Source organism: Lepidothrix coronata, unplaced genomic scaffold, assembly GCF_001604755.1.
Source record: "Lepidothrix coronata isolate B3197 unplaced genomic scaffold, Lepidothrix_coronata-1.0 Scaffold45, whole genome shotgun sequence".
Taxonomy (NCBI): Eukaryota; Metazoa; Chordata; class Aves; order Passeriformes; family Pipridae; genus Lepidothrix; species Lepidothrix coronata.
The window spans coordinates 4,603,742-4,622,337 of NW_016690225.1; the positions used below are offsets into that span (position 1 = coordinate 4,603,742).

General features: G+C 37.5%; 2 protein-coding genes across 2 annotated transcripts in view; both read left to right on the forward strand.

Annotated features, from left to right (window-relative positions):
- Window positions 1-8,802, forward strand: part of LRRC1 (leucine rich repeat containing 1) — a 65,942-nt gene extending 57,140 nt beyond the window's left edge. The window contains exons 11-14 of the mRNA XM_017814576.1: window positions 2,872-2,987; window positions 3,898-4,070; window positions 5,596-5,732; window positions 7,590-8,802. Coding sequence (XP_017670065.1) covers window positions 2,872-2,987; window positions 3,898-4,070; window positions 5,596-5,732; window positions 7,590-7,748 — 585 coding nt within the window. The 3' untranslated portion in view covers window positions 7,749-8,802. The remainder of the gene's footprint in view (window positions 1-2,871; window positions 2,988-3,897; window positions 4,071-5,595; window positions 5,733-7,589) is intronic.
- Window positions 8,803-10,022: 1,220 nt separating this feature from the next.
- The window catches only part of LOC108497174 (protein scribble homolog), a 28,636-nt gene continuing 20,062 nt past the window's right edge, over window positions 10,023-18,596 (forward strand). Inside the window, exons 1-2 of the mRNA XM_017814578.1 lie at window positions 10,023-10,114; window positions 17,775-17,978. The gene's annotated coding sequence lies outside the window, so the exon portion shown is untranslated. The remainder of the gene's footprint in view (window positions 10,115-17,774; window positions 17,979-18,596) is intronic.

Consider the following 18,596-nt stretch of genomic DNA (forward strand, 5'->3'; position numbering starts at 1 on the left):
GTTACATGGGCTTGTGGCCTCAACTGTGTACTTGGTGCATATGCTGTGGTTTGGCAAAGTTTGTTGTAAGCATGTGATCAGACCCTTGGAAAGCATGGCTCCTCCCCAGTTAATGACTCTCAGCCAAACCAGAGACCTTCTGATACCGTATTACTTCACGGTGGTCACAGCAGTGTTTTCCTTTCAGCATGCCATGTAGTGTGTGCACTTTGCCTCAGTGGTACCACTTCATGTTCAGGTTTTCAAACATTGGACCTGACATCTTTCTGTACTGCTGGATGGGTGCCATCTTTGTTTGAAATGACAAAGATTTTAGTTTATTTTGAACTGTCAGCTTGTCTTTTTTTTCTGTGATATCTCACCTGATACTGCTCGTTAGATGCTGTTTTCATTTTCTAAAACAGTTACTTAAAAAAAATTCAGTGTCTCTTTTTTTATCTACCCCACTACCCTAGGAAAATTCACTACCTCTGAATGAAATAAAACCTTTGAACAACTGCCTGTTGAGTGATAGTGCAAAGTTAAATTAACAGAAGTTAAAATAATTTAGGAGTTGTAACCCTCTTTTTGGCAGTAAAAAAATGTGTGTTCTGTCTCCCATTTGTTGGCATGCTCTTGTCCATGTATCCAGTATGGATAAAGAAAAATAAATTGAACATCTTTTGTATTTTCTTAATTGTTAGCCGCTTGGAAAATTATGGGTCAGGTAAATTGATAACCCTGTAAGTATTATTCAGTCCACGGTTCTACTGTTACCTTTCATTAAACTGCTTTAAATGCATGATGACTCGGGCCGTCCGATTCCACTGCTGCATTTTTCCATTGTCAGAAGTATAGAAGTTTTGGTCTCATCAGGGCTGCATGGCTTTTCCTTGTTTGTTTGGCTAAACTGTTTGGATCTCCATGCTCCAAGACTGAATAACACAAACTTCATTCATGAAAATCGAACACCTTGTGTACACTTAGGGCATCACTTACCAGCTCATCAACATTCACTAATTGTATTTCTTGCTTTTCACAGCTCCTCGTGTTAGAAACACCAATTAGACACTTAGTGTGTATATGTTTTTTTTTTTAAATGGCACTGTATTCTGTGAATATGTGAAGGCACATTATTTAAGAATCTATACACGCTTTAATATGAGTAGCAGAATTCTTGCATTAAGAAAGTTTACTCACGATTTGAGCACTGGTTTCTAAGGGCTTTGATTCACAAGCTAAAATGGCTAACAAGGTTGATACTTCTGTTGTACACACAGGGCCAGGAAAGCTGGTAATCTTGTGAAATAGCTGCATTCTTTAGGAGTGCAGTGATTTAGGGGAAACATCACAGATTTTGTTTTGTCAAGAGAATGTTGCATTGTAACTTTTTGCTGTAAATAGCTTGTGAATCAGAAGCCTTGAGCAGCTGATTGCTGCTTTCTTCCATTAAAAAGCATTTATGATACAAAGGAAGGTGAATGGTGTATTTGTTTTATTTTGTAGTCAGAGTTGCATCCTTTTAAAAATGGCTTTTTCCTTGTAAATAGTGTAGGTTAAATCAACATTATTTTTACTTTGCCAATTAAAAATCTTTTATGGTAATTGTTTGTAATCTCAAACTTGGATTTGGACTGAATTGTGGATTTTGCAAAAACACAACTGACAGTTAACAAGAACACATGAATAATTTCGGCTCAGATTTGGGGACTCCTGAGCACAGTGTAGCAACATGCTGGCTATATTTTGAGAGGAAACCCTTCTTAGATGTGTGTGGCTACAGAAGTCCTCCAATTTTTGAACTAAGCTCTTCCACTACGTTTGCTGTCTATAGCTAGATTCCAAGTCCACTTTACTTGAAAGGTTCCAAAGGCATTGGGATATTTTGCCTCTAATACTTGGAGTAAGAAAAGAAACGTCTTTTTTTCCTCTTCTTATGGTGGGTTTTGGAACGCTCAAACAAACAGCAGTGCTTTTTGAAAACTCCGTATGATAAGCAAGCAAAGGTAGGTTTTCTGTGTGAATAGGAACAAAGAGTTACTTGAAGCAGCTTTTGAGTTACTACAGCTAATAATCTTGCTGTTTATAGGAGTAGCTCCTTCTGGAACATAAAACTGGAATATGGTTTTTTAAAATCAAATATAGAATGTTTATTTTTCTGAAGACATCTACTTCTGGTAGAAAATATAGGTATTTTAAGGGTAAAACTGAAAACTCCTATCTTTTGCACCCAGAAAACTAGCTTAAGAATGCAAATGCTTGCATTTGGATAAATGGGTAGAGACACAGGATATTAGATTACAATAGATTAAAGAAGGCCAATTCATATGGGAATCATCTTGAAATAAGATAGTTTTAATGACTCGGGGCATCAAAGATTTTACTCAGTCTTCTGCTTCTTGTGAACTCTTCATTACTCTTTGTGGTCTCAATAAATGTTGGGAGTTGGTTGGTGTGTTTAGCATTGTGCTTTGCCAAAAACCCCATTGTTTGTACCTAAATTACTGAAAGGAAAGAAAGAATTAATATGTAAAATGCAGAGCTAGAAAAAGTTAAGGGTAGGGGTTTTTGTGAGTGTTGTCTATAGAGTAGCCTGTGTGTGATTACTAGTTTTTTCCTTGTGTAGAAGGCTCTGAAAGGTAGGTAGAATGCAACCTATTTGTAAAGATACAGAGATACAGATGTTCAAGACATGGCTCCAACAGACTTGCTTCAGGTCAGACTTCTTCTAAGCTAACACTTGTTTGCAGTCTGTACCTCTGGGTGAAGTGTCTGGCAGGCATTGTAGCTTGAATGTGCTGTGACATACTCTGTGACCAGTACTGCATGCCTTTGTTATACTGTCGTATGGCAACAAAACCAGACTTTTCCCCCCCCTCTTCTCTAATATAGGTTGGGGGCTGCTGCAGTCTTAACGTATTTTCTATACGTGACAACAGATTATCTCGAATTCCTTCTGAAATTTCACAAGCCACTGAACTTCATGTCCTGGATGTTGCTGGAAACAGGCAAGAGATTTTTGTTTTCATGTTCTTTTGCTGTATTTACTCAATTCTTTCTGATAGCAAAAGATACTACGTCTAAGAATGAAGTAATAAAAACCAGTTATGACATTTATGTAAGTGTTATGGTTGAAATTCTGAAAGTAGTCTTTCCCCTTGGCCAAAAGTAGCATAAATTGTGTGTTTTCATGAGTGTGATTTTTTTGATTACTTTGACTCTGAGGAAGAGATAGGATTTTAAAAAAAACCGTCTGGATTTGTATATTTGGGAGTTGAAACTGAGAATCTAGGCAACTGCTAGAGCTTCAGCTGAAACTACCAGCCATAACACCGAGTAACACTAGTATCGAGTGTCTTATCTTTGCAATACAGTGAAGGTAACAAGGAAAGCCAGTTTGACCTTGTAGCTTCTCACCAATCTTAGTGTGCTTCAGACATCAACATGCAAAAATGAGTGGATTAAAGCATAAACCAACAAATTAGTTTAGTTGCTTAGTAGGGAGTTAAATGAAAAAAAAAAAAGGAGGAAAAGCAAATGTTATTTCTTCTATGCAAAGTAATTGTCTCAGAGGCACTTACATGTTACTGTTCTGACAGTTGTTTATGTGTAATGTTCCTGAGTGGAGGCAGCCGTCTGCCTTCCAGGGCATTTTACTGCAGTAGAGAAAGCTCAGCATAGTTTTACCTGTTACTCACAGCTACAGAGGATTATGGTATAAAGTTAAGCTGCAGATTTATTTTTTTTCTAATGAACGGAATAGTTGGAATTGATGACTACTGCAATGCCTTTTATTAGAGGCAATAATTTCAATCCTATTTATTCTAACTCAATGATATATACTTAAGTCAACTTCATGAGTCTCTACTAAGACTCCTAGAGATTGCCCTGACTTTTTTACTTTTTTCTTTAAACTAGGCTGGCGTATCTTCCCCTCTCACTGACTACCTTAAAGCTGAAGGCTTTGTGGTTGTCTGATAACCAGTCCCAACCTCTACTGACATTTCAGACTGACACAGACCCTGAAACAGGAGAAAAGATTTTGACATGTGTATTACTTCCTCAAATGCCTTCTGAGCCTGTTTGCCAAGGTGAGTGTGTAGAGTCAGCTTTTCATTCTGTATAGAAATATTACTTCTTTGTTTACTTTGTTATCTGTTCCATAAAGATTTGTAAACGATTCATAAGCTCTAATGAGCAAAGTACCAAAGTTCTGGTTAAATTTTCACTATTAAACTTTTTTTTTTCTGTAATTGGTCTTCAGAAGACTTGAAAACCTGGCAGTAAATGTTACTGAAAATACAGAGACAACAATAAATACAATACATACAATAAATAAAATACAGATCTGAAAGAAAAAGACTTAGATCATTATTCTGAGGCTTGCCAGTGGGCCACGTAGTGGTGTCCATATTTGTGCACATTGATTATACATCTTAAATACATATGTATGTTTTGAAAATTAGTGCCTTTCTGCTTTTTTTAACCAGAAAAATGAATTGCATAGCGAGTAGTAAGCAGTAGACATTTTATTTTTTAGCAAGCTAATTTTCTTTCAAGCAAATATGCTGTACAATAACTTTATTATATTAATTAACAAGTGTAGAATTGCATTATAAGTTGCGTTTACCTTTTGTGTTGAAACTTGCCTCTGGGTCAGGTGGAACCATAAACTCTTTTTCACTGTTGGCTGGGTTGCTGCTCCAGTAACTTTTGAATGTTTTTTGTCCTCAAGTTTTAAAGCTGTGTGTGAACATTGGAGGGGATTCGTCTGAGCTAATATTTAAACTTCTGGTGTAATCACTGGAAAGTAATTTATCCCATGCAAGAATGGACTTTAAAAGAAAATCATGTAGATTCTTCTCCACTGCGTCCAAAGGGGGCCTGAGGAGAAAAGTTCAGCTGTAGATATCTGTATTGTAGGTACCCAGACTTAATTCCAGTGTTTCAGTCCTGTGTGGCTGGAGCAAATAGAAACCATTGAAGCAACAGGAATGTAGAAGTATTTGTTTTACCTCAACTTCTGCATTTTAAGAATACAAATTCCATGAAGAATTAAAATAAGTAAATGAATCAACCTGTTTAGATTTAGAGAAAATTAAGCTAGTTCAAGAAGTGGAACTGAGGTAGACCGACTTTCTCTAAGGACCGCACTACTAGAAATTAGATTTCCACCTCTCCAGGTGAATTTCATACCTTCAAGCAGAGAAGGCTTGGAATTAGGATTGTTGGATGTGTATGCTTGGTAGTATTAAAAGGATGAAGTTAGTAAAAGCAATGATCCTGTGTTAGGAAATCCATTTAGTGAACTGGCTAATGTCAGGTGGCAGCCATGATCCAGAAGAAAAGCCACATATATTAAATTATATAATCAGCACTCTAAAATCTGAAACAGTCCAAGTATAGAAATATCTCATTTATGCATAAACTATTTAGTGTGTGTCCTCAATAACAGAAAATAAATGCAGGTTCTTTTTTCTGCCAAAAAAAGTAGAAATAGCCACTTGTAAATCTTGAATGAGTGATTAGTTGGTTATTGCCAATATAGCATGCTGATTGTGTGGATTCACATGCATGTTGCTGTGAATCCTGAGCTGCATCTTCCTGTTCTAACAGATAACCTACCACGATGTGGTGCATTGGAGAGTTTGGTAAATGAAATGTCAGATGAAACATGGAATGAGCGGGCAGTGAATCGAGTCAGCGCAATTCGCTTCTTAGAAGATGAAAAAGATGAAGAAGATAATGAAATGGTATGTTTTCCCAGCCTTTGGATACCTGCAGACACTGTGACTTTAATGCAAAAGTGTAAAAAGTATCTGAGCATTCTTGCTGTAAATATTTCAGCTGTGACTGCTGTTTTGTGTGTACATTTGTAGCAGAAACTCTTCATGTTGACTGCTGAAACTTTTTATATTGACTTTAAATGCCTTTTTTCTTTTCTGCTTTGAATATAACTTTTATATTCTGATGCAGGGCAGTCTTTGTTTTGCTTTGTATTCCTCTGTCTGCTCAGGATGTTTTCTTTGCAGAAAGAAGATAGGATCTTTCTCTGCATCTTTGAAGCTTTACTGCCTGAAAGTATTTAGGGTCTAATTTAACATTCCAGCACTCTGGCATGTGTCTCCATTAAGTTTGCCATCGTTTGTCTCTCTGAATTCTATTTCCTATCTTTTTTGCTCTCTTTCTTTCTTTTTTTTTTTTTTTCCTGAACTCCACCATTTGCCATGAAACAACCAGTGTGTCCATAAACAGAAAAAATGTTGCTCATTAGTTTCCCACTTAAACAAAGGATGTGGGAACATCTGTCACTGTACTTATAAGACCTCTCCATTAAGTTGGACTCTGCATGTCCTGAAGATCAAAATGCAATGTGATCTGTAGTTTTCCTAACTTCTATTAACAATTATAACTCTTTGTAAAGAATAAGACTTCTTCAATCACATTTTCAGTTTGCTTCTCTGATGCTCTAAAAAGTTGCTGGTGATCCTCATTAGATCTCAGCTTGAGATACTTCAGGGCACTGTCTGGATTGTTTTACTTTACAAAGTGACTATAAAAACTTCTAGTTAGTAAGGTAAATGAACAAGTAAGGTAGTTGCTTACTCCAAAGCAGCAGAAACTAGACGTCTCTTAACAAGCATTGTTCGTAGACTGACTAATAAGCAAGTTCAGAATAATGCTGCTTAAAAGCTGTGCCAACCTGAGAATGTCCATACAGTAGCGAGGGCTCCTGTGTTAAAGACAACTGCTTTCAGTCATGGTTTTACAGCCTGATTTGAGGCAAGGACCTTTTTAGGGAAAAAAAGGGCTTATGATCTTACTGGGGAGAAGGAAGGGCAGATTTCCAAAGCAGTCTTGACTAAAGCATCCGTTTATGGGTCATCAGTTCATCCATAATGTGCACAGTTTACATGTATGCCACTAAAAAGTAACTGCATGTATACGTTTATTATACGTATTTTATATTTGTAATGTTCTGTTGGTCTCCAATCTGGATGCTAACTGCAGTTTTTGTAAATTTTGTTTTCCTTGTAAAGGTTTCAGCACAATGATGTTAGACATTCTTGTGTCTTAAGAGGGGAGAGAAATACTCCCTCTTCATCCTCTCAGGATACTTGTTCTCAATTGACAAGAGAACCAAACTGTGTGGTGGGGCTGGAAGACAAACAAAACCTCACACAAACATGTATTTGACACTCTTGTGGGATTCTTTCAAAATCAGATGAATGTTTTCTATTTCAAATGTGATCTTAAATCACTTATATGCTTTTGGGAGAAAAAAAAATCCCCAACTACATTTGTGAAAGAATCTTCACTTCATAACTTTTAATTGTACTTCACTTGAGTGGCTTTCAGATTAGTAGGCCAAAAGAGGAAAAAATTTGCTCCTAGACAGTTCTTAAAACCTCTTTCACTATCTTCATAAACAAGCAGCTATGAAAGTCATATTCAGCACAGAACATCATAGTTTGAAAAGGAAAAGGGGGGATAAAAAAGAAAAAGAAAGATACCTAATATTTGGTATGTGAATGCTGAAGCCTTGAAAGTGTATGTTGTTTTTGCAAAGAGACGAAGGCAAAACCACTTATTGCGCTGTTTATTTTTAGAGAACACTTCTAAGGCGAGCCACTCCACACCCTGGAGAATTAAAGAACATGAAAAAGACAGTGGAGAATTTACGGAATGATATGAATGCTGCTAAAGGACTGGACTCAAACAAAAACGAGGTCAATAATGCCATTGACAGAGTGACCACTTCCGTGTAGAGTTTCATCTCCAGGTTTTGCCTCCTGTGTCTTCCCCTGCTGTTGAAATGTTCCTGTCGTCTTCTGGGACCTCACTGAGCCCCTTTTTGTTTTTAACCAGAACCTGATTCATCGTCTCCATACACGTGAAAAATGCGGCCCACTGGAAGAAAGTGCCTTATTTCATCCAGGCAGTGAACCAATAATTTCCAAATCAATATTGTAATTTTAGTAGTCCTAGGCTTTTTAAAGTTTAATACACTACTGTATGCAAAATACAATATTTTTGTCTTAAACACAGGGGAAATAATGCTTTTCTTTTCCAGAGTGCTGGGATATCCTCTTCCCAGTGGCTGGATGTGCTGGTGAGAAATATAGTTTTGTGGGAAATTGATACACTTTTTTATTTTTTTGGCAGCTCAGATGGTGTAAATTTTAAATTTTTGTATAGGACTTTCATAACAAGATGATGTATTTCATTTTTAAGAGAAAATTTATCTTGAGCGGTACATATTTTAGTATTTGTGGAAGAGAACAAGTTTCATGGACAGCTGTATCGTTTGTTTGTACCACCCATTGTGCCTTATTGTGTCTTGTATGTCATATTAGTCTTAAATATAACAATTCTTGAGGAAAGTGAGTAGATTTGGTCTCCTGCATTAGATATGTCTTTCTTTTCAGACATTGGGAATTTTACAGCAGAGAACTTATGTTTATATTATGGAATCTTAGGTCATGAAGCACAAATGTTAGTTTTGTTGTAAAGAGAATTAAGATTTAAATGACCAAACTGCTATTGTTTATTACATAATGCACTCACACTTTAACTTAGTTGTAATGAAACATCTTGGTTTGGATCCCGTGTTGCATTGCAGTCACTAGAAGTTCATGCTTCCATTGTTTTTTTCAAATGTGCCATCTGTAAAATAACTTGAAAAACAGTACGATAGACTTTCAGAAGCACAGTATGAAACTAGTTTTATGTATTACACAAGAAAGCATGATTCTTTAAACTGCTTTGGTGGTTTTATAAAAATATATAAAACCATAATAAAAAAAATCTTTGAAAGCTTCAGTAGATTCATTGTATCATTAAAACAGCAATTAAAGTATCAATTAATACTGGAATTTACTATCATTGTTGCTGTGTTGCACTTCCAGTAGTCCAATGCTGATTTCTAGGTCTTATTAAATCTGTGGGTTCTGGTTTGTTTCTAAAGGTAAGTATTAACTGAATTCGGTAAATAACAGTTTTGCAAAAGGCTGATAAAGATTTTTGGTGTCTCTGGGTTGTGTATGTGCCATGAGCTAACAAAGACCACTGACTGGTTCAGTGCAGGGACTTGAGTAGTCAGAGTTCAGAGCAAAAATTTCACATATTTGGTGTGAGATGATACAATGAACCCTTATTAAACAAAATGAAATATCTGACACTTCATGAGTGGCTAACCACACCCCTTCTGCTGCTGAATGTTTCTTCCAGAAAGTGTGAATTGTATGAGGATTTCTGGGAGAAGATAGGAAAGGAAGAGATCAGGGAAGTCCTAATAAATTGTGTTTTCAAATTAATACCTGAATCTGTGATAACTTTTTGCTTTAACTTTTTAAATTTTGATTTGAAGCTTTTACAAAAGGCACTGCTTTCTTTTTGATATTGAACAGGTAGGTATTGCAAGCCATCTGCAAGTGTTTAAATCTAATCTGGCACAATACATTAATTTTCATTTCTCATCCCAAAGATTCCTCATGTAAGCTTAAAAACGTGGTTTCTTTGCGGGAGATGCTGCAGGTTTTTAGGTATTAGGTCAGTTCAGGGGTAGTGCAGTTTTATTCTTTCCAAGGCAGAGCTCTTCTGGTTATTCTCAGTAAGCCTCTGTTAAAATAAAACCAAAAAGAAAATGAGCTTTTGGTACAGCTGACTCCAACCCTGGATAGAATTTTCTTTTTAAAGTACTTAATGGAATTGACACAACAAAATTTAAAAATGTACCCAGAGTGCAAGTAAACCTCAGCAAACCCATTTGAGATGGAAAAGTGTTCCTAAAATAGCCAAAGGCAGCAAGACTCTGTGATGCCAATTCTTCATTTGGAAGCTGTGGTTTGTTTTGTTTTTAGTGTCTGCTCCATCAGCAAGATGAATGTGTAAAGCCTGGGTTTGGGCCTTGCCTTACATGCCACCAGATGAAAATAATTAACTGCCCCTGTGCACCTACTCCCTCCTGCTACAGGCAAAACAAGACGTAAATCTTGTTATAACTCTGTGATAAATGCTTGGTTGCTCGGCAGTTGCTTTTTATACATTCCAGCAGGCTTGTGGAGACTGTGCTGCAGCCCACAAACCTACCAGAAGACAGGTTTGCTGCATCTGCTTTGGCATGAAGTAACTGGTCAGCAGTCAATTTTTTTTATATGTTTATTTTGTTTGTTTGGGGGTTTTGTTTTGTTTTGTTGTTGTTGTTAATAGTGAGAGGAATATTTGTTGTGCTTTCTCTGGCTGTAGAAAAATGGGTGAACCAGGCTTGTTGCCTTCATTTGGGACAGTTTCACACTCCTGCACCCAGGAGTGCTGGTATTGTCATCTCAGCCAAAGGTGGGTGGTATGAATTGCTTATTGAAAGTGTTTGCATCCATTCATTTGTAAAAGAAAATAAAAGGAGCTCAGACTAGAATCCAGTAATTGCCTAATGAGAGGTTATTGGAGCTGTAGTCCATCATCAGACCATCCAGCTGCAATCCCTGAAGGAGTGTCGGTGTTCCTTGCTTTTCACTGCCATCTGTCTTCACTTTGTGAATCTGTGCAATGGAAGTCTGGATTTTCATTGTTTTTTTTCAGTCAGTATCTGGGGAGAGTTAAAAGAGGAGAGGTGTATTTTTCAGTCTTCTACACTAACACTGTGTAGCACTGTATGTCGTTAATGTCTTTTTTTAATGTTTCTTGGGTGAGACAATTAAAGATTTTGCCCTGCTGCAGGTAGTTCAGCAGTGTATAAATGTAGTGCAGTGTTTGAGTCTAGCAATAAGTGTAATTTCCAGCCTAGTGAATCCTTGAGGTATGGCAACAGCTGCTGGTGTTGTGGGATAATAGCAGTTGAAGTGTCATTTGTGCTTCAGGGCTGAAAAGATGTTTGGATACTTGCTGTGCAAACAGTGACAAATGTCTACCCTCTCTCCCCCTAATGCTGGTTCAGAGTGACTTGCATGTCATTCTGCTTGATCAAACCTCCAGCAGCTGAGACCCCAGAAGTCCTTCTATCTCTTGACTGGTCCATGCGTGTGCCATTTTATGAAGTGGTTTAGGTATGCTTCTCTTCCCAACAGTGTTGATAACACTTCAGGCAGTTTTAATTGTGTTTTATAACCAGAAAAAAATGATGATATTCTGATGAAGCAGTGTGTGTCATTGAAAGCATGAGCCCTCCCTAGTCTCTGTTTGGCTTTTTTCTTTTGCTGATGCTGTGAGGAGCTTGAGTAGTGAATATGATTTTGTAAGCATGACTGACTTTTTTCTCTATGAACGTTTTCCACTTCCCTTTGGGAGGTGGATTTAATGCAAGGAAAGACAAAATTTGCATCCTGTTTTATTAGCTATAAACAGGTAACCAGGGAAAATCAACTGACCATAGTGGTGGAGTAGATTTAATATTAACCTGTCATTTACTGCATGCAAGTTCTCTTTATTGAAAGTCACAATTCCATAGTCTTGAAAGAATAGGAGGGAAAAAAAAGCACTCTTGTGCTACCATTGTTAGTGTAGCAATGGATTTTTCCATCCCCTCTGTGTTGCTCCAGGCTTTTCTCACAGCTTCCATATAATTTATGTGTTAAGATTATTTTTCTGGCTCAAATTCCATATTTTTTATAAATGGCATATTATAGGAAAGTGCATATTGGAAACTTGCATAATGCTCTCCTTTCCAGCAAGTAACTTGTTTGTGTCCTGCTTAGCCTGCTTTTTGTCTAGCACTAGAAATTTACTGGTGCTGAGTGAACATTTTTTTGATGATTAGCTACTGGCTGCTCATGATTTCAGCTTTTAAGAGGAGAGTAGTGACAGCAGGAATTTGATTTTTTAAAAAAGTGTATTTTTAGTATATCAGTTGATCCTACCCAGGTAAATGTAAATGTCTTCCTCCTACTGAGATGGAAGCACACTGTTTATCAGAAATGTCTAGACCTTTTGTTAATGGAGAATTCACTGCCATTCTTTACCTTGACTCCAAAAATAAAATTACTTTTTCAATTGACTTGATATGAGTGTTTCCCCTCTTCAGTTTCCATCAAATGCATAAATATGTTTCAGCACTTGGATTGCTATCAGAGAATATGACAAAAGCCGACTGGTCTTGACTATAAGTAATAGTTTTGGGTGTTCCCTTCCTTCTGAACCAATTGTGAAATTTTCAAAGGGCCAGTGCCTTGCTCTTTCATGCTAAAGTCAGGAATATAATCAGTATTCCACCAGCTGAATGAAAAATGTGATTTTTTTTTTCCCCCCCAAAGTGGAAGAGCACATGCCTGGTTTGAGGATGCCTCTGTGGGCTGCTTTGCAGGAACTGTCTTCCTTTTCTGGTGGGTGTTTGGAGACACTATTTGTTTTATTGCCACGTGCATGATTCTTGTGGCAACCAATTGGTCAGTCATGGGCTCTGCCAGAGCAGAGGGCTTTGAGGAAGGACCTCAATGACTGTAGCTGGACTGTGTACTAACTTCAGGAGCATGGGTTCATGGCAGTCTGTTTTTGAATTTATAAGTTGTTCAGGGTATTTTGCCTCTTAACACTGATGTTGTTAGTCTATTAACACCGAGATCTTAAGAAAGTAGTTTATCTTTGTACAGGAGAAGCCCTCTCTGAGAAGTACAGCATCAATATTGTCCATGGGAAAAACTCTGTGGCTCCTCAGTGATGTTTCAGAGAAGAGTTTTAGCAAATCTCTCTTGGCATTAGTACCAGGAAGTGGACACCTGATGTCCAGTAACCTTTGACACTTTTTCTATAATGTGCTCATCTGTTGCTGGAGAATGTTGTCTTGACTGAAATCTCTGGAGGTGTGGTAACATCCAAACCCAAAATGTTAGCAACGAGTACTGACTGTGGTAACTTTCTCAAAAATCCACAGATGCATAGAGCTTCCAAATACCACCAAAACATCAGCATCTTGGATTTCAGATTATATTCAGATTCAGTATAATGCAGGGACAGGACTTTGAAGAGTGAAGTTAGTTTTGCATTGGGCTAAAACTATCTTCTTTTGAAGCAAACTTGGGCAAGTTATGGAAATGTGCTCTTGTTGTAAGCAGTCTGATTCTATGATCATTCCCAATAACTTGCCAGTTTTACCCAAACCCAAAATAAATTGGGTGCTTTAAACCAGTCTGAAGTAGCTCATAGGAGACATGATTGTCCCGTATTTCTGGAAGATTGAACAGGACACTACATGACTACATGATTATAAACATGAATTTATTAATAGTTCATTGATGACATCATGGACTTCCACTAAGCATCTTAAACCGAAACAAAATCTAAACTAACTAACAAAAAGAATGTTTGTTTGAATATTACTGATGAATTTTTTTTTCTTTCAGAAGGAAAGAAGACTGCAAGTCTAAATAGAATTTGCATAGTGGATGTTTTTAGGATAATGTACAGCAATTTTATTTTTTTAATGGTGTTTCCAGGAAATTAAAAAAATCTTATCTGGCTACTCAGTACTTGAACATCTAAGTTTGACATTGTCATGTATTTACGCTAGCAAGGTTTCCCAATATAAGGCTTGCTTCCATTATCTGTTCAGGCAGCTTTGTTGCCTCTCCTACAGCAAAAACATATTCAAGGATGCCTTTGTTTCAGCAGCATTTTGTTTAGCTTTCATTCTTGTTTCATGCGAATTACACAAAGCTTTCTAAGAAACGGCCTTTTGTACTAGAAAAAAGGAATGAGTCTGAAATAATTTTGAATTAATAGAATGTGTTATGTGTAGCTGTATTTAAATGAAAGAGAGTGTTTATGTTCTTTGAAATGCATCTTAAAAGACATTTTCTTTGCCATAACTGAGCTATTTAAGCAAATCATCTTTTAAACAGAAAAATAGGTGAGAATGTGTGTTTGGAGCTTTGAGTTGAGTTGTAGTAGCAGGTGTATGACCATTGAAGTGTTCTGTAACTGAAAGCACTGGATTCTACTTGCCGATGGAGACCAGGCTGTGGCCATAGGCAGAGTGTTTCATTGTCATTGTGTGGTTTCAGTGTGGTACTTCAGAGACGTAGGTGGCTTTCATGTTTTGGCTTTTATTGTTAGTGTTTAGGATTCTTTTTCATTCATGAGAATGATTTAGGGTGATACATAGCATTTACATTTACATACCTTTGTTGCCTGAAGGAAATTAATTCTCTAGAAGATTTATTAGTGAGATCTTACCAGAATAGACACCTTGTACTTTATGAGAACAATTTGTCCTCCTAACAGACAGGGGTATGATACAAAGCAGTATTTATGTTAAGAAGAGACTGCTTTTTAAAACATGAAAAACATGTTGAAAGAAGGCAAAAGGGAAGCCCACCTGACTTGCTGCTGAAACATTGAAGCAAAATTATCTATTACCAATCAGTTAAGATTGTTAACCATGAAGGGAGAAGACAATGTGTTTCCATGGAACATAACTTCTAGACTGATAAATATTTTCTCTCTCCAAACACTTCTGCATTTACAAAAACATCAGTGTTACACAGCCTACATACCTATGAGAAGCTTAAAGTCATAAATACTGAATTTGCCTGTTTGTTTTGTTTTGTTCCAGTTATTAAGAGAACATAAATCTATGTGCATCTCACTCTGTGTTTGATACTAATGACTTAAAACAATGACGTTTTTCATCTTTTTGGGTCTTAGCTTCCCCACATATGAAACACAAGAAAGAACTTCCAAACTTACCTGGGCAGGAAGAAGACCAATAATCTGTAAATTTCTGCAAGGAGAGCTGATTTTTCTTTCTTCATATTAGGGTATTTGCCAGTAGCCTCTTGTCTAAAAGCATGGTCCTTAGTATCTAATATAATGAGAATGAGCTAATAAATTACTGGAAGTTTTTTAAGATAGTTTTAGTTTTGAAGTACAAATCTACTATCTGTTAGCTGAACTACCTTGAAGGCTGATGGAAGCTTGTTGCCCATTTAAAGCAATTTTCTTTAATACATCAGAGTAGGGAGTTAGTTTTATTTTTGGGAAGGAAAACAAAATCCAGTAAAAAAAACAAATTGAGGGGTTGCTTTGCCTTAAAGAACAGCAAACAGGGCTGTACCTTCCATCTCTTCCTTGAGGCAAACTACACATGACTAGCCTTGCTAAGACGTTGCAGCACTGTGTAGCACCTTGGCTACTCTTGGCTTTGTCCAAAAAGATGAAAAAGCTGGGCACCATAACACCCTGGCAGTGGCATTCCAGCATCTCTGGATTTCTCTGTTCCTTACCTTATATTGCTACTGAACGCTGAATTAAAAGTTCACTATCTTCCTATTTCTACCCACTCACCCTTTTCTTTCATCAAAAAGTATCAAGTTGTAAAAAAGTTGGAGGATTAATATTTGTTTTCAAAGTAAATGGTAGCCAGTGCTCCCAGCACCAGCATTCATTGGCATTGTTTCTCCATTTTGTTTCATGAAAGTATAACTCTCATGTGCAACCATAGGCTAAAAGACTTTCTTGTTGTCTTGTTCCATCTTTTGCCGTTGCTATAACCAAACTGTGAAACTACTCTCATAAAGATAAGGCCATGGTACTGTACAGACCTAGTGAAAAAGTGAAGAGTTCTTTCCTGGAATTGTCTTTTTGTTTCTATTTTACTTTGAAGTACTATAGATGAAGAATATTGAAGACGGGTTACAGAAGGTGTTGAACAGGTACTGAATTTTCCTTACAGCTTTATGTCAGCATGAGGAAAAGCATCCTGCCATAGGAGAAAACAGAGAGCAGAAGTGCCCTGTAGCTCTATGTTCCCAGCTGAGCTGCAAGGGACATAGGGATGTAAAATCTACTGATGCTCATCACCTTGCTCCTCATGCATACAGGAGGCTGCCACTGCAGTTGAATGCATGCCTAAAATGATGAAGTGATTGACGGCATAAGTTTAATTAAAAATCTCTGTGTGTCACTTTGAAAGAATAGCCTTTTTACTGGTCTTACAGAATTTGGCATGCTGGGTTTGAGAAGCTGTTGTTTAGAATTAGGGACCAGGGTCAAACAAAGATGAGATATTTCCTTGGAAGAAGTTAAATGCTTCACTGTACCCATATTTATTTTTAGAGTGAAATTGTTTTATGACTTCCTAGTGAGCTTAATAGTTGACAAGGATTTAAACTGTGTCTGAAAGTACCCTGAACACTAGGAGGTGTCACATTAGCTATTCTGAAATAAAACAGACCAGACCACTAGCAAACAATTTCACTTAGTGTGCTGTTTACCTGTCTGATTAGAATTGCTATTCCCCTAGTTAATATTCACAGAAAGCAAAGTTTCTGTTTCCTTATTCAAGACAAGTGTAAAGAAATACCAGGATCCTGCCTCGCATTTTGAATAGTCAGGAGAAACGGAATCTCCTGCTGTGTCGTGATTGATTGTGCTGCTTTTGCATTGATCAACTAAACTGGCAATCAGGTCTAGTGTCCTGAGCAATGTGGTTTAGAATAACCAGAAATATGGGCTATTATCGGCAAATAACAGTGTCACTGAGTGTCAGTGCAGTTCAAAATATGGTTTAACAGCAAATTTCCTGCGGAGGCCAATCATACCTTCCTTGTACAATGCAAATAATCCTTTGTTGAGGTCAACAAAGTCTTTTCAAGACTCACAGAAAGGTCTACAATGTTTTCCAGTGAGATACTGACATATTGTCCTTGTGCATTCCTTAGTCTTTTCAGCCATGCTAAAACTAAAAGGAAATTAAGAATCCCAAGGGGAGCTCCTTTGGCACCTGAAGATGAATCAGTATGTCCAGCATAAGATGCCTTGTCCTGCCTCCCTGTCTTTATCAACCTTAGATCTTATAAGATGGTGACATCTGGGTTGCTGGTAGCACTGAGAAATCTGTGTGTTTGTGTATGTGTGTGAACATAACCATTCTTCATTTAAAAAGGAAAATGGGAACTTAAAGAATTGTTAAATATGAATCAAATATCTGTTTAAACAATGTGAAGGTCGCTGTGTGCTGCTGATAGCCCCACCATAAGCTTGTTGATAATTGTTTTTGTTAGTTTGTGTTCTCCATCTCTCTTTCTTGTTGGAGCACGTGCCTTAATGTGCCATATATTTATATGACATGAGGCTGCTTTCTGCCACTGGATTTGTATCACTGTAAGAAAATGTAGAGGTGAGATTAAAAGAAAGCTTAAAAGAAAGATAAAGGTTAGTTTGAAAAATAGCTTCTGAAGTTCAATGAAATTAAGGTACATAGACAACCTTGGCACAACTTGTCATGTATGAACTTTTGTGTGTGAGTGAGAGAGGTGAAGTATTTTGGCTGTAAATAAGTAATGGATATTTGGGGATTACTGGACTATAATCACTTTGAAAATCAGCAATCTTGAAAGATCAATTTAGTGCTGTACTTTCTATTGGGACCCTTAAAAAAATGAAATATTTTATTTAATGAATAATGAAGAGGGGAGTGACTTACTAGAAAACAAACTCTTGTTTGTTTTCTTAATAATACACTTTATTGAAGACTGTTGTTGATCATTAATTCTTCTTTACGATTCTGAAGGTAGGCTTGGTTCCATGCTCATGTAAGCCCCTAAAGGCTTCCATTATTTTCAGCAACCTTTGCTTGCTCTTTGTATCACCAGCATTGCCCATTAACTGGCAAAGTGTCTCTCTGGGACTGAAGGTACCTCTCAAGGTAAAAAAGGGAAATCCAGTATTTACAAGATACAAAAATGCCTAGCAGAACTTGCCAGACAGTTTCTGCACTTACACACTTCAGTCACTTTCTTAAAATCTATTCATTGCCTTTTTGTCTTTCTTTCTTTTTTTTTTTTTTGTCATCTTCCCCTCAGGACTCTATTAAGTGGCTTCCCAAGTCTCCTAAACTGTACAGTGGTCATAACTGGAGCTCTCAGGGCTCTCGCTGGGCCTCGTTGAAAGGAAAGGAAAGTTTTCATGGTGGTAACCTGTACAAATTCAGCTCTGCTAATGGAAAATGGAGGGAAGGAAGGAGCAGTCCTGAGCAAGAAGCAGAGGAACTCGAGGATCCTGATGATGTAGGTAGTCTCCTTGAAATCAGGAGGGAAAATGTGTATCCATCAAGAGTCTACAACTGCTTGCAGTGCTGTGCAACCGAGCACTTTGGGTTTGTGGGAGGCTGCATTGCTTATACTCTTACATCCTTGTTTGTGCAGGGGGTACAGTGCCGTGTTCAGTGTTTTATTCCCTTACTTTACCTGCAATTCATCCATGCAACCCTCAGGAGTACAGTTTAACTTGCAGGTTACAATGAATAACCTGAGTAAGGATGAGACAGATATGATTTTACTTTAATCCTACTTATATCCCCAGTTACCAACCTCCCTCCATCTCTTTCAGGTAAGTAGGAGATTAGCAGCACTCGAGTCTCAGTGTCTCCCTTGGACTGGATGGTAGAAAAGTGAGGTTGCAGTACTACTCCACTGCATGTTTAGTTTTGGGTGGTGCTCTTCCAGGATGGTGATATTTGGGAAACCCTGCGTGCTGTGGTTTCTCGAGCCTGTACCTGCCAGATGTCTGTCACCTATGTGGCAGCCTGGCTGTCTTCTTGGTTATAGCCTGGGAAAAGGAGGTTGTCAGTGCACTCTTGCAGCCTTCTCCTGTCAGGGCATTGCTCACCAGTCTTTTCTTCTGAA